At 43.5% G+C, this 14,093-nt stretch overlaps 1 protein-coding gene across 1 annotated transcript; it reads left to right on the top strand.

The window, feature by feature from the left end:
- Nucleotides 1-589: 589 nt before the first annotated feature.
- On the top strand, nt 590-12,148 carry TMEM139 (transmembrane protein 139). Its single transcript, XM_061637772.1, has 3 exons — nt 590-1,214; nt 7,665-7,973; nt 11,107-12,148. The coding sequence occupies exons 2-3, from the start codon at nt 7,726-7,728 to the stop codon at nt 11,513-11,515; spliced, it is 657 nt and encodes a 218-aa protein (XP_061493756.1). The 5' UTR covers nt 590-1,214; nt 7,665-7,725; the 3' UTR covers nt 11,516-12,148.
- Nucleotides 12,149-14,093: the final 1,945 nt, after the last annotated feature.

Here is a 14,093-nt window from a genome sequence, read left to right as displayed (position 1 = left end):
GGAAAGGAGTGCAGGACTGCCCCTCAGAGGAAAATGCCTGACTTTTTCCTGGGACTCATCTGGTAGTGCTCCTGTTTCTTATAGCATCAAGCAGGGAATGTATGTTGTTCCTATTAGCAGTCATCTGCACCAGCCTTCTCCAACCTGGTGCCCTCTGATATTTTGGACTACAATTTCCCTAAGCCCTAGCCGGCGGCACACGGGAGGCTGATGATCTACAGTACTAGTTCTAGGGAATCTCAAGTTCCGGAACTGAGCATGCGCTGTATAGTTCACATCTGCAATGCGAAGACGTTTGTTTGTTAGCAAACAAGTCAGTAGGGAAAGTGTTTGAAAGTCAGGGATCTACAGCATGGAATTGCCTCCCTAATGCTGAGACCTAAAGAAGGCCATGCCCCAGAGGTCATTTCTGCAAGAGCAGCTCCTGTGTTTGTGTCCTATTTCCGTGCTTCTTCATACACTTGTCAAGATTTCCAGGAAATAGCTGTAATTTTACAAGAATGTCCAGCATTTGCCCACTCACTTTTTTCTGCGCTCCTCCTAATCACCAGGTGGTTTCCTTGAATCACACAGAGAAGCTCCACCCCAGCCCTCCCCCTGGGAGGGTTACTGGCCTGATCTCAACTTCATTCCTTGTTTGCCTATATAGTATGTAAGCCAAGGGTGTAAACTAAAAACCAGTACCTGGCAAGCAATCCGAGTAGGGAGAGCACATAGTTTATATCTTTATAGAGCTCATAAATAGTGTTAGGTACAGGGCAGCCCATGTGATTTGGGTCCCACCCTGCGGAGGGAGGTTTCTACAGAAGAGCGAGGCCTTAGCTTCAAGAGGAAAAGAAGTAGATCCCACACATAAACGCGCACGCCTCCCTCCCTCCCTCATAGTGCACCACCCTTTGCCCTCGCTGGCTTCCTGCTCCCTCGAAGAGGCCTGGCTGGGAGGGCAAAAGGAGGAAGAAAAGCCTCTTCAAACGGAGAAACGCGACAGGACCATTTTGGAGCGGGGAAACCTGCAGGGTGCTCGCTCGCTCTCCACTCCTAACTTTCTTCTCGGGATATTTGGATGTGCCCTTAAAGGGTGAAGAAGAGCGGCAGGGTGAGGAGCTGTTGGCGTTTCTTCTCTTGCTGGAAGCAGCGGCAAAGGAGCTTGCAGACAGTTACCTGCTGGGAATGACAACAGGAGGGAAGAGCTCATGGCTGAGCACCCAAGACTGGTGAGTGCACCACGCGGCTTGGCAGGCGCCCGCCTAAAGGGGTTGCTACTGTCCCGGAGGCATCAGAGGCTTGTGCGTGGGTCAGGGATGAGCATGTGGGCAAGTGGAAGTGTGTAAGTGACTATGCCAGAAGAAGCAGGATGTGTGGATGCCCTTGATAGTTTGCGGGAAGAACAAGCCGTATTTCCCCCTGTGACCGTTTGTTATATGGGGTCTGTGTTCAGTAGTAGAATCCGTTTCTGAATACTTACCAACGATCTGCCCATGTTCTTCCCTGTCCGCAGCAAGAAGTCAACTGATGCTCAGACAATGCATTCGCGCGTAAGCTTCCTCGGAAGTAAGCCCGACTGTGCTCAGTGGGGCATACCCCTGGCTAAGCATGTTTAGAGCTCGGTGGGACATACCCCTGGCTGAGCATGTTTAGAGCTGCAGTCTGAATTATGGACGGGCGTGATCAGCAGATAGGAGGGTGGGTGGGTGGGGGAACCCAGGATGCCAGAAAGAAAAAACGTAGATGATGAAGTTCCAAATGGATTTATTAAAAATAGTAAAGAAAATATGCCCTATTTTCTTTACTATTTTTAATAAATCCATTTCGAACTTCATCATCTACGTTTTTTCTTTCTGGCATCCTGGGTTCCCCCCCCCCAATCCTCCTGCTTCGTTGGATGCCATCCGCTCCTGCTACATGATCAGCAGATACACAGAAAAAGGCATAATTCCACTAAACTCGAAGTCCTCACTACTCTAGTAGAGTTCCGGTTGCAGTTTAGAACTATTAGATGCCATTTGATGCATTTAGATGTTACAGTCACTGTTGTCACTCTTGTCTTTTGTCATACATCTTACGATACTTCCTGAGCTTTTTTAAAAAACGCAATGCTGTATCTTAAGTTATATGAATCTGAGCTGTCATTGAGAATGTATTTAATCCTTTGATTGCAGCAATAACTATGAATCATAAATACAATGTATCTTAAAGGCCAAAAAAGAAATTGGGTTTTTTAAAAGACTTGTTTCAAAACTTATGACTTGTTAAAAACTATTGCCAAGATTTCAAACTTTGTTTATATATAATTAAGTCTATCATCTATATTTTGCATTAGTGAAGACTTAGCTGAGTGTGTGTGTATATATGTGTGTATGTAGGTAAAGGTGTCCCTGCACTTATAGTGCGAGTCGTTTCCGAGTCTTAGGGTGACGTCTTGCGACGTTTACTAGGCAGACCGTTTATATGGGGTGGGATTGTCAGTTCCTTCCCTGGCCTTTCTTTACCCCCCAGCATATGCCGGGTACTCATTTTACCGACCACGGATGGATGGAAGGTCTGAGTGGACCTCGACCCCTTTTACCGGAGATTCGACTTCCGTTGGAATCGAACTCCGGCCGTGAGCAGAGCTTCGGCTGCGTACCTCTCTGCGCCACGGAGGATCTGTTATGTATATTATATACACAAATAAACACTAATATTTACACTTTATTCTGCCTTACTGTAAGTATCTTGGGCAGTGTATATAGCACCCCCCCTTTATCCTCACCATAACTGTATGAGGTAGTAGGCTAGGCTGAAAGATGACAGGCCTAAGGTCACCTGATGAGACTCATGGCCAAGAAGATTTCTGAACCCAGGTCTCGCTGGTCCTACCAACCACAAGTCCTAATAATTATGTTAATAGATAGTTATGCTTGAGAGCCAGTGTGGCGTAGTGGTTAGAGTGTTGGACTAGGACCTGGAAGACCAGGGTTCGAATGACCTTGGGCCAGTCACTGCCTCTCAGCCTCAGAGGAAGGCAATGGTAAAACCACCTCTGAATACCGCTTACCATGAAAACCCTATTCATGGGGTCGCCAAAAGTCGGAATCGACTTGAAGGCAGTCCGTTTCCATTTTCATAGTTATGCTTGGATTCAAGAGAGAATTGTTTAATATGTTTTTAACAATGTTTTTAACCCTTTTTTAAAGTTGTTTTTTTTAAATATTTTTAATGCTGTTTTGTTTTAATGTATCTTAAGATCTGTTTTTATGATGTTTTAAAGTGTTTTTAGTGCTTTGTTTGCAGCCCTGGGCTCCTGCTGAGAGGAACGGCGGGATACAAATTAAATAATAAATAAATAAATAAAACTGTATGCTTCATACCATATACAACAATTTCTCAGCAAATATGAGCTGCAAACCTAAGACAGCCCGAGCATAGGTGGAATGTATGCAATTAGAGATGCTCTGGAAACCTGTTTATTACTATTATTACTATTATTACTATTATTACTATTATTATTATTATAGCTGTTAATCCTACTGAAGATGCAAGCCACTTTAAAACAAAAAAGCTGCTTGCCTGTTCAACCAGGTGACTGAATACAGTAAAAATGATTAGAACTTCCACCTTTATGCCCACATCTCCATCCTTCAACATCTAGAGTTATGGCCATGTTTACTACCTGTGAAAGTGTGTTGGTAGAATATGTGTATGCCATATAGGTGCTAGAATAGATAAATGTGTTATGCTGGCACATGAATGTCTGCTATGTGTATGATACAAAATGATACAGCAACTTATAGTCAGGTAATTTGTTCAGACACCCTTCCCCCCCTTTATTTCCTTCAGTTTCTTCTCCTCTGTCTTTATTTTGGGGTTTCACAAGCAACCTTCCGTCTCTGACGCTGCAGAGTGGAATTTTCCTGCATTTCTGCTGTCGACAGAGCTAGACTCGGGCATGCATAGAACAGAGCTTCAGTGTTTTTTGAAGCCATGGGAAATGAGAGTCCACCGAGAAAGCTATTATTATTACAAAACAGAGGTGAAGAGCACAACTTCCTCTACCTGCAATTTCCTTCTAGCTAAAAGGAGCAGTGCTCATGACTGGCACGGAATGCCTTGTGAACATGTTTGTTTCCTTGAGAGTAGCTGTGTAAAAGGATCGTGCTTCTGTCAGACAACAGAGGGCCCATTTGTTCCATTCCTGCAGCCTTAACATGAATGTACTGTGTACATGCAAGTGAAACCAAAGTTAGAGAGCAATTTATTTCACCTGGGAAGCAACAGGTGCAGTTAATTCAGATTGTGTGGGCTTTTGAGCCTGTTTCTTAGCAGAGGTTATGCTTACACCTATGGCAGGCTCCAATACATTGTGATGCTATCTGTTTGTGGTAGGGTTGCCAGGTTCAGGGCCTGAGACAGATCCTGTATCTTGAGGAGAAGAGAAAGTCAGCCAAGTGCAGGTGTTCTTGCAACACTGCAATGGGATAAACCACAAGGTGGAATTCTCCTTTCCCCCTGCACATTCCATCTTGTGGTTTTTCCCATTACAGTGTTGCAAGAACACCTGCACTTGGCTGACTTTCTCTTCTCCTAAAGATACAGGATCAGTCTCAGGCCCTGAGCCTGGCAACCCTAGTTTGTGGTGAGTGTTTGTGATGATTTGGCTACCCAAAGTTCCTATTACAGAGTTCATACTTTATAGCACATAGTAGTTCAACCTTTATAATACACAGGAAGGCTTAGCAGTGTTCCCAATAGCCATCTTGCATACTATGCAGCTTTTGTGCAATCAGGCTTGCGTGGAGATGCTGTCTATGTGAACTCACACCTTGTGCATGGAAGTATTATATGTGGGGGGGAAAGGAGGAGGACAATAATCAAAGGGTGCAGAATCGTCTGGCATGTGAACATTTTCAGCATCCACTCTTCCTTGGGGACCTTTGCTTAAACAAGGCAATATTATTTATGCCTAAAAAAAATCAAATATACATAGAAATAAATACTCCACCATACCACGCATAGCACCAGCATGTAAGGGGTTTACATTTATATAATTAATGGGTACTCTGCAAATGATCTTCTGGATCTGTCTTAACCCTTGCAGCTGCTGAACAAAGAAGGCTCTCCCCTTCCTGAAAGGGAGGTGGAAGACTCCCTTTCTGGTTTATTCTAAGTTAGTCTTCACCTCCTGATAGGATGCTCTGATTGATTGTTGCTTAGAATTGTTGCTAGCTCCATCCTGGATAAATCACAGCACCTTACAGTTCCCTTCCCACTTCTCCAAGTATTCAGAAGTTCAAGGGCAGCAGGCCAGGGCTTAGGTTCTCTTGAATAAGACGGGACTGGAAAGTTACGATGTCTTTGCAATATGTTTTATTTGCAAATTAAATGTACAAACAGAGCATATTGGAAGCAAAGAGACTCCTGTAGTTCACAGGAGAACCACAAATCTTGCTTCAGAATCCCAAGAGAGCAACAGTATCCCAAGATGGCTTCATCTTCAGCTGACCCACAGCTGTCTTTCTGTGTGACAAGATACTAGCCCATCCCACCGGTAGCCAAAAGGTGTCACCATCCAAAGGACGAACAGAAATTTGAGGCTATGAAGAAAACGTTCTTCAGCCATTGAGGAACTATAAACTAATATTCCCTACTAGCAAGTGGTAACCGTATTTTATCATGTTGAATGGACAGATAGAAGACAGGGAAAAATGATGGTGGGAGGTCTTACATAATGTATTATTGCATGGAACGTTTCTTTTTAAAATACTAACTATAACAAAGGCCTTCATGTTTGAATGTGTATAGATTTGTTCTGAAACTACATGTACTTGCCTGTCTCCCCCTTGGGATGTGTCTTAGCAGTACATTCCTTTCATCTGATGCATATTGCACAGGTTTGTCCTCACATGGGTATGCCTGTGATATTATACCTTTTCAGAGACGTAGAAGCTCTGTTGAAAAGCTGTTGTTCCCCACTGTACATTGCCTGACTCTGCCTGTGGTCAGTTTAGCAGGTCTCTGTTGCATTTCAAACTCCACAAGCAAAACTGAAATCAGCTCCCTGAAGTCCAACCAGTGCTGCATTTTGTCTTCTGTGTCATGTTAGCATGACTGTCTCGGACATCTTTAGACAGCACTCATGATAAGTCACGCACTTCCATTTGCCAGGCTCCAGGGCAATTATGGACCACTTTTTAATTTTTTTTTAATTTATGAAAGGATGTATGTTTATTTACATATGCACAGGCAGGGACATCACTAGGGCGGTGTGGCAGGTGCAGGCCACACCAGGTGACACTACCAGACGGGGGTGACACCCAGAGCCGCCCGCCTAGGCACCAACGAGAGTCTTCGCGTGGCGCGCCGGCTGCCTTCCTTGGCTGTTAAAAGGTGGAAGCGGCGGCAGACAATGAGGCGGCAGCACGCTCCCGGGCCCTGTCATTCGGCTGCGTAGTCCTAGAGGCCGCGCGTGCACTGTGCCGCACACGCGATCACTCAGAGTCTGAGAGGGAAGGCGCTGCGGGCCGCACTGGGTGACACCAACCACTGTCCACAGGAGTACTCATTTAGCCCTTTGAAGAAACAGGAAAAATTAATTCAAGGTCATTTGTTCCTTCTAAACTGTGTCCTACCATCTCAAGAATATTTTAATATTTTTTCAAATCCATTTTTCTTTGGGCAAACCCTCTTTCCTATTCTAGAGGTAAGGAACGTCCTTCAGCTCAAGGACCATATTTCCTCATAGGAAACCTTCCAGGGACCTCATGCCACTGGTGGGTGGAGCAACGGATGTGAACAGTAGGCTATATTCCAGCCATACAAAAGTCAGAAGCCACTACACCCAGATGCCTACATGCATTTCTCTAGGTCAGTGTTCTTCAACTTTGGATCCCCAGATGCTGATAGGCTATCGTTTCCATCATCCCTGACTATTGAGCATGCTGTCTGGGGATGATGGGAGTTGTAGTCCAACAACATCTAGGGACCCAAATTTTGTTCGATTATTAAATTTATATCCCGCCCTTCCTCCCAGAAGGTTGAAGAACAGTGCTCTAGGTTATCAGTACAACATCAAGGACAGGTAGGAATAGCCTAAGATCCAGAAAGAAAAACATAATGAAAATTGAGTTGATGGTGGGCATCTTTTCAGGGGGGCCCTCCTCTCTCTCTCTCTCTCTCTCTCTCTCTCTCACACACACACACACACACACACACACACACTCTCTCACACTCTCTCACACACACACACTCTTTTCCATCGAGCAAGCAAGAGGAATTATCACAGTACAAGGACACAATCCAACCAGACAAAAGTACTATAGGAGGACACAAAACAGGGCTGGTGAGAGGTGTGGCTTCGGGGAAAGATGTAGCCTGGGAGAGTCCTCCTGAGGGCCAGATAGAGAGGTCTGGGGGGCCGCATTTGAGCTCCAAGCCTAAGGTTCCCCACTCCTGCCCTATTTCTTCATTATGTTGTATATTTATCCTGGATCAGGGCTAGTGCTCTAGTAGTGCTACATGGGGGAAAACCACCGTTACTTCATTGGAATAATCATCTGGATACAATTTGTGTTCATGTCATACTTGATACTTGGCTTGCCCATGTCATTTAGGGCACTTGTTGCTTGCTTGAGTGGCATGTGCCTGTGTCACTTCATCAGCATCACTGCATTTCATCTCTTTCACAGATGCTCATTCTTGCAGCTGCCCAGCCTTTTCCTGTTGCCTGCCATTACTGTTCACTTAGCCATGTTGTCAGAGTCACGCTGGAAGAGCCTCCGTCAAACCTTACTGGTGCTCTTCACCGCCACCATTCTCATTGGAGTAACCATGCTGGCCATCTCAGCTGAAGTCAACCCTGTTGGATTTTTCTTCCTTGCAGTGGGGGGTACCTGTTTGGTTGGCTACCTCATTAGCGTGGCAGCGGAGCAATGCCTGAAGCATCAGAATTCAGCGGCGGAAAATCAAGCTGACCCAGAGAGACAAAGTCAGGCAGGGTAAGCAACTGCACTGTTTTTCCCTCTCCTTCACAGATATTGACCCTAAGCCATAGGTGCTTTAGAGGAAGTCTGTACTAACAGCAGATCATATGGTAGATCACGGGAAGAGCATGGCTAGAGTGGATCAAGAGCTTATCTTGTCCCATCTTCTGATTGCAAAAGTGGCACCAATAATTCTGGGATGCTTGCAAGCAACATGAAGGCAACAGTCCATCCTTGTTTTTTGTCCCCAGCACCTAGAATTCTGAGCTTTATTGCCTCTGAATCATTTAGCTATAATGGCTAGAGATTTGATTTAGCTGTAATGCAGCCTTTCCCAACCTTTGGGTCCACAGATGTTGCTGGACTACAACTGCCATCAGCCCCAGCCAGCATGGCCAATGGTGAGGAATGATGGGGATTGTAGACCAGTAGCATCTGGGGACCCCAATAATAATAATAATAGTTTATTCGGTCAATGATCAGCATTTCTAGGGACCCCGAGATTGGGAAAGGCTGCATGTCTAATAACTTGTAATTGGTCCATTCTCCTTTAATTTGCATGTAGGTTTTAAACCCCCTAAACTACTGGCTATCACTTCAGTGTCGGGCAGTGAATCCAATAACGCATTGTATGAAATATTCTCACTAGAGGATTGCGTGATCGTATAAACAAAACTGCTCCTGGCTTCTTGTTAAAGTCATGTAAGCCATGGTTTGACATTGCATCTGAACCACCTCTTAGAAAGCCAGAGGTAAGAGAGAGAGGGTTCTGGCCTAGCCTTTTCCCTGACATGCGGTTGCTGCTTCTTACCAGGATGGAGGTAGAGCAGTGGCAAGGTTCAGATTATGCATACCTGCAGGACTACCATGCGGAGGTGCCCAGACACCATGCTCTGCCCATCCCAGTCCTGGAAAAGAGCAGAAATGTGCGGCTCTGCCTCACCGCACATGCCACTCCTGAGAGGAATTGTTTCCATGTGTAGGAGTGTATCCAAATGTGCAAGCTCTCCCCTCTTCAGGAACTCGTGTACCGTGTGATCTGCTCGTTGTGTAGATCAGCCGTTAGATCCAGCCTTTTCCCATTCTGTTTTGAAGAAGCTGAAAATCTATCCAGTTTTGTCTTTGTATTGGCCATTTTTACTGAATCCTAATGTCCCACTAACGTGTATTTTTTATGACAAAAGTCCTCGGGCAATGGCTTTATCACCTCAATTTTATGTGCAGAGACATATATTGGAAATGTTCCCCTTGTGAAAATGTGCTAGCTTCATGATTTATGTGGGGTCCATTTCAGGCGGAGACCTCCGTTGTGAAACTGAGGTCATGACACCTCATTACCTTAGAAATGCAGGTGTAAATCAGCCATTAAAATAATCCAGATTTGACCTTAAAAAACCAACTACATGTGCATGTTGCATATATGCTAATTGCTTCCTATAAGCTAATTGGCATGTATAACAGGAACCTTTTTATCCAAGATACTGAGAATAAAAGTACAATTATTTTGTAAACAATCAGATCACAGCACAAAAACAACAAAAATGTTATATTTGCGGGTAGTCCAATTTGCTTATATGGTTACCAGTGTGTGATCTGCAAAATAATAAAGGTCCTTCCCTCTTTTTCTAACATGCTGCAATTCAGTTTCCTAAATAAATTATTTCCAATTAATATCTAGATTTTAGGTGCTATATAAATTAACAAACTAAATCATCAGATATATGGGCCCTTAAATTAAGCCTAAATTATTGAAAATAGCCTATGAGGGCACTTCCAGACAACCTGTTTATTAAGCATTCATCTTTATTAGCAGAAAGATTAGCCAACGTTGGCTGTTTAATGAGCATTCATTCTAACTGGTTTGCAGGAAGGGTAGATGATGTTGCATCACAAGGGGTATTGCACACTTTCCATGCATTTTCTTGTCACTTTCCTTATCACAAAAACTCCAGTCAACTATAGCTGTGCAAAATTTGCCAATATATTATTGCATCCCACTCCAAAATAGTGACAGCCTGGAAATGTCCTTGGATTCTATCAAAAAGCATAATTCAGCCAAGCATCTTTTAAGATTCATTGATTTTAGCAAGAAGATGTAAACATGTTTCAAATTTGCCACTGGAATGAACAGAAGTTAAAGATGCTTTTCTTTGGCAGGATGACACCCTACAACCCTATACACACTTATTTTAGAGTAAGCATCATTGAATACTGTAGAACATGCATAGGATCACTCTGTAAATCGGTGAAAATCAAGTGCGATAGGCATCTCAAATATTGTGTCTCCAGATGAATCTAAAAACAGAAGGAAGGCTGGAAAAGTTTAATAAGGAACAGTAGCAGCAACAAAATAACCCTTTCAAGTGAACTGCACAAGGTTTATTTGGGTTACCCGGAGAATATTCATGCTTCTTCCTCTGTCATTTTCCACCCAACCCATTTTGCTGTGAGACTACTGAGCCATAGTTTGTCTCCTCATTGAAAAACTGAAATGAAGTGACAAATACCATAGATTTATTGGGGGGGGGAATTATCTGCCTCCTAACATCGTTATAGTCCTGCAAATGCAAAGAGGAATATTGTGGAATTAGAAAGTGCTGAGTGTCTCCATATATCCCCAGTGAGGCCTAGAATTCATTCATTGGGTACTTATTTTCTGCCTTTAATCAAGAAGGGTATCCCTTGCATCCCCAGGCCATCTATTTTCTGCGCTAAGGTCTCACTTGCCATGTGTTGAGGCCACTGGCACATCACATGATGCATCATGTCGCTGCATCCAAAGCAATGGGGCAGATGCTTCTGTGCATGTCCAGTGTTGCCTAGGACAGCTGAAGAATCCACTGCAGGAGCACCAAATTCTAGTGAGCATCCATTATTTTAGTGGCAGTTCCCACCAGCTGAAATGAGCAGATCTGGGTGGATCTTCACTTGGGGGCAGAATTCAGCAGCGTCTCTATCAGGAGGTGGATTGAATTAAGTGTGATTGTGGGAGACCAGGTGGCAGAATCCCATTGCTTGAATATGGTTGAAACAATGCCTTGTTTATTGCTCAGCAGCACACATTAATAATCCTCCCCCATAGAAGTAGGAAGCTGTTACAATCATACGTTGTTGTTTTTAACCCCAACTCCTATCTTTTTACTAACAGAAACAATGCAGCCTATGAAGCACCAGCATATGAGGAGGTGGTGACTACTGGCTACCTGTCAGCACCAACAATCTGGACCATCACATCTGGTCAGGGAACAACCCAAGTGGAGCCCCCTCCATACAGTGTGGTTATTGAGCCTTCTGCCCATGGAGAGACTGTGGTGGAGGCATTCAGTGTCTCAGTAGCACCAGGTACACGGCGAGCCTCGGAGGCAGATATACACCCAAAGTTGCGTCTTAGGTTGGTGCTACCCCCAAGACTGCAGCGATTTGTCTCGGATAACCATGAACTCAAAGGGGTTGAAGAGCGAATAGAGCGGCTGGAGCCCCTCACACCACCTCCTGCTTATGAGAATGTGACTGGTGAGGAGGCCTTTGAAGAACAATTCCAGCCCTCAAGGCTATGACTAAAAGACTGAAAGGGCTGGGCGGCGGCGGCGGCGGAGCTAGCAGGTGGTTTCCATAACATCTGGCTGATGACCTAGACTAGAAGGCTGGGGACTGACAAGAATGGTGCAGCTTTGACACTTTTTCTTTAAACTTTCTTCATACTATATGTGAAACACGGACTGTGCAGGATCATAGCTGCTATATCCTCTTCTTTAAAATCTCATGAGGAATGCACATACAAAAACGAGCGCTTGAGATTTTGTTCTGTTTTTTGACATACCCAGAATGTCTGTCACGTGTTCTTGGGTATATAGCGTAGGCTTCTTGGAAGCTGACTTTGGAGAGGGTTGAACTGGTTGATGCAGTTGTAAAGAGACAGATTCTAGGAGCTGTTGTGGGCATGAACTATCAAGCACCCTGCCCAATCTACATAGACTCTGTAGTCTGTATGTACAGAGAGTTGGGCAGGAATGATAGGGAGGGTATCAATGAAGTATGAGAGACAAAATGCACTCAGAAGTTGCATCTTCCTTTGACTCAAGCTTACCTGTTTCAAATATTTGTCCAACATTTTCATTCTTTCTTCATCGGGCATATGCAATCAGAGAAAAAACAAAAGTGTATTATCCTGAGTAAATTCCTGGCTAGATCATGGGCTGATCTGAACATTCATTTATTGAGCCGATTTGCTTTAAAAATCAGGCAATCTGATTTTCTACTTAAAGCACACTGTGTGATCTGTGTCATCCTCTTTACTAAGGTCTGTGGCAGAAATTGCATTTTTGAGCCAGATCAAAAAGAATGAGTTCTGAGTAGGGTATCTTCTTCAAAAATATGCATCAAGGTTTTTCTGAACTGAGGATCTCCTCTTGGGGGCAGGGGCAAAGACGAGGGTGGGGAACCTGTGGCCCTCCAGAAGTTGTGGGACTCATCATCCCTGACCTCTGGCTATGCTGCCTAGGAGTTAATGGGAGTTGGAGAGGCACCAGGTTGGCTACCTTGCATATAGGCCAACTTTTCTTGTTAACATAATCGCACTCTCATGGCTCCAGGCTAGTGTACATGGTGATGTAACTTGGAGCATTGTTCAAGCAGTGATAGCTCCAAGTCTCTCTTGTGTCAGAGAATGGGAATGTTTTATGTGAATCATAAGACTCTGCAAGTGGAACATTAATGAAGATAATGAAGTATGGAGCTCTGTCAAAGCATTAGGGACCCACAACAACCTAAACACTCAAGCTTTTGGGATTGAGGAGATGATGATAACACATGCCCTCCAACATTTCACACATGACATCAAGCACATTGTTGTATATCTTTAGCATCCCTGTTCTTGCAGACCAAAAATCAGTATATGAGGCTCCCCTTTCCCTACTGGACAGTTTATGCTAAAAGGTAAGGATATTTAATAGAACGTTTAATTTCAGAATGGTTCTACTTATAATTATTACAGAACAACTGCAACCCAGACCTATGTTCAGCAAAATATACTATAAGGCTAGGCAGGTATGGTGACAGGGTAGAAACAATTTGTGTTTACGCACACATTCACTACATAGGGTCAAGAAGTATCTGCATTCCCTCTCATCCCTTCAGAGTTTTAGCTAGAGATCTAAGAAGGGCTGAAATGGGAAAATATTTAGTACATGCATACTAGCAAACATTTTAAAAAGGCATCCTCCAACCTCTTCCCCAAAGACAAAAATAATACAAAATTGGGAGAGTGTTTTACCAGAGGCAGGCCCCAGAAAATAGAGGCTATAATTAGTACTCAGTAGGGACAGTTGGAGCATGTGATGACTGAGAAAGTTCTCAGATTCAGAAGTTTGAAATGGCCAATGCAATAGATAGCTTTACATTGAGATACTTCTCAAAGTTCAGTCGGTAAAATTGGATCAGTATAATGCAAATTCTTATAAAGTCATGGAAGATGCTAGTAAACTAAGAACTACAAAGCACAAACCTCTGTGGAAATATTTGCAACATTTTATAAGATTGCTGCTTCACCAGAAAAAAATGTACTGCATATGAAAGCAAAATAACTAAGATGGCAAATCTGGGATCAAAATTAAGAACCACATTCTGAATAATGTTAATAATTTCCAAAACTTTTTTTAAAAGTTGAGCCTCAGAATTAGCCATCAGCAAACTAAGATAAATAAGAAGTTCAGCTTCTGAAAATAGCACTAACCTAGTCAATCCATACTTCTTTATTGATGCACAAATTGAATGTTATGGTGCAAAAGGGTAAATTTGTAAAAATATAAAATTATAAAAATTGATTGTCTACAATAAAATAATGATACAAAAAAACCCTCATTGCTTCCTGGACTTTAAGAAACACACCAGATGATACTAGGGTTGCCAGGTCAGAAGCATCCCAAACCCTGAGATTTCACAGGAGGGCCCTAGTGATGTAATGAGGTGGGCCCAAGTGATGTCACGGGGACAAGTCTTAGTGATGACATCACTAGGGCCCACCCCTGTGACATTAAGCATGATACCTTAAGCATCAACCGCAGTTGCTTGGAGTACAATTCAAACAAAAACATTTCTCTGATTGGAAATTAAGATAGAAATCTTAGCTAAAAGATA

This window comes from Rhineura floridana, chromosome 1 (assembly GCF_030035675.1).
Source record: "Rhineura floridana isolate rRhiFlo1 chromosome 1, rRhiFlo1.hap2, whole genome shotgun sequence".
Lineage (NCBI taxonomy): Eukaryota > Metazoa > Chordata > Lepidosauria > Squamata > Rhineuridae > Rhineura > Rhineura floridana.
The sequence above is the reverse complement of the archived record's forward strand: the minus strand, read 5'-3'. Positions and strand labels throughout refer to the sequence as shown.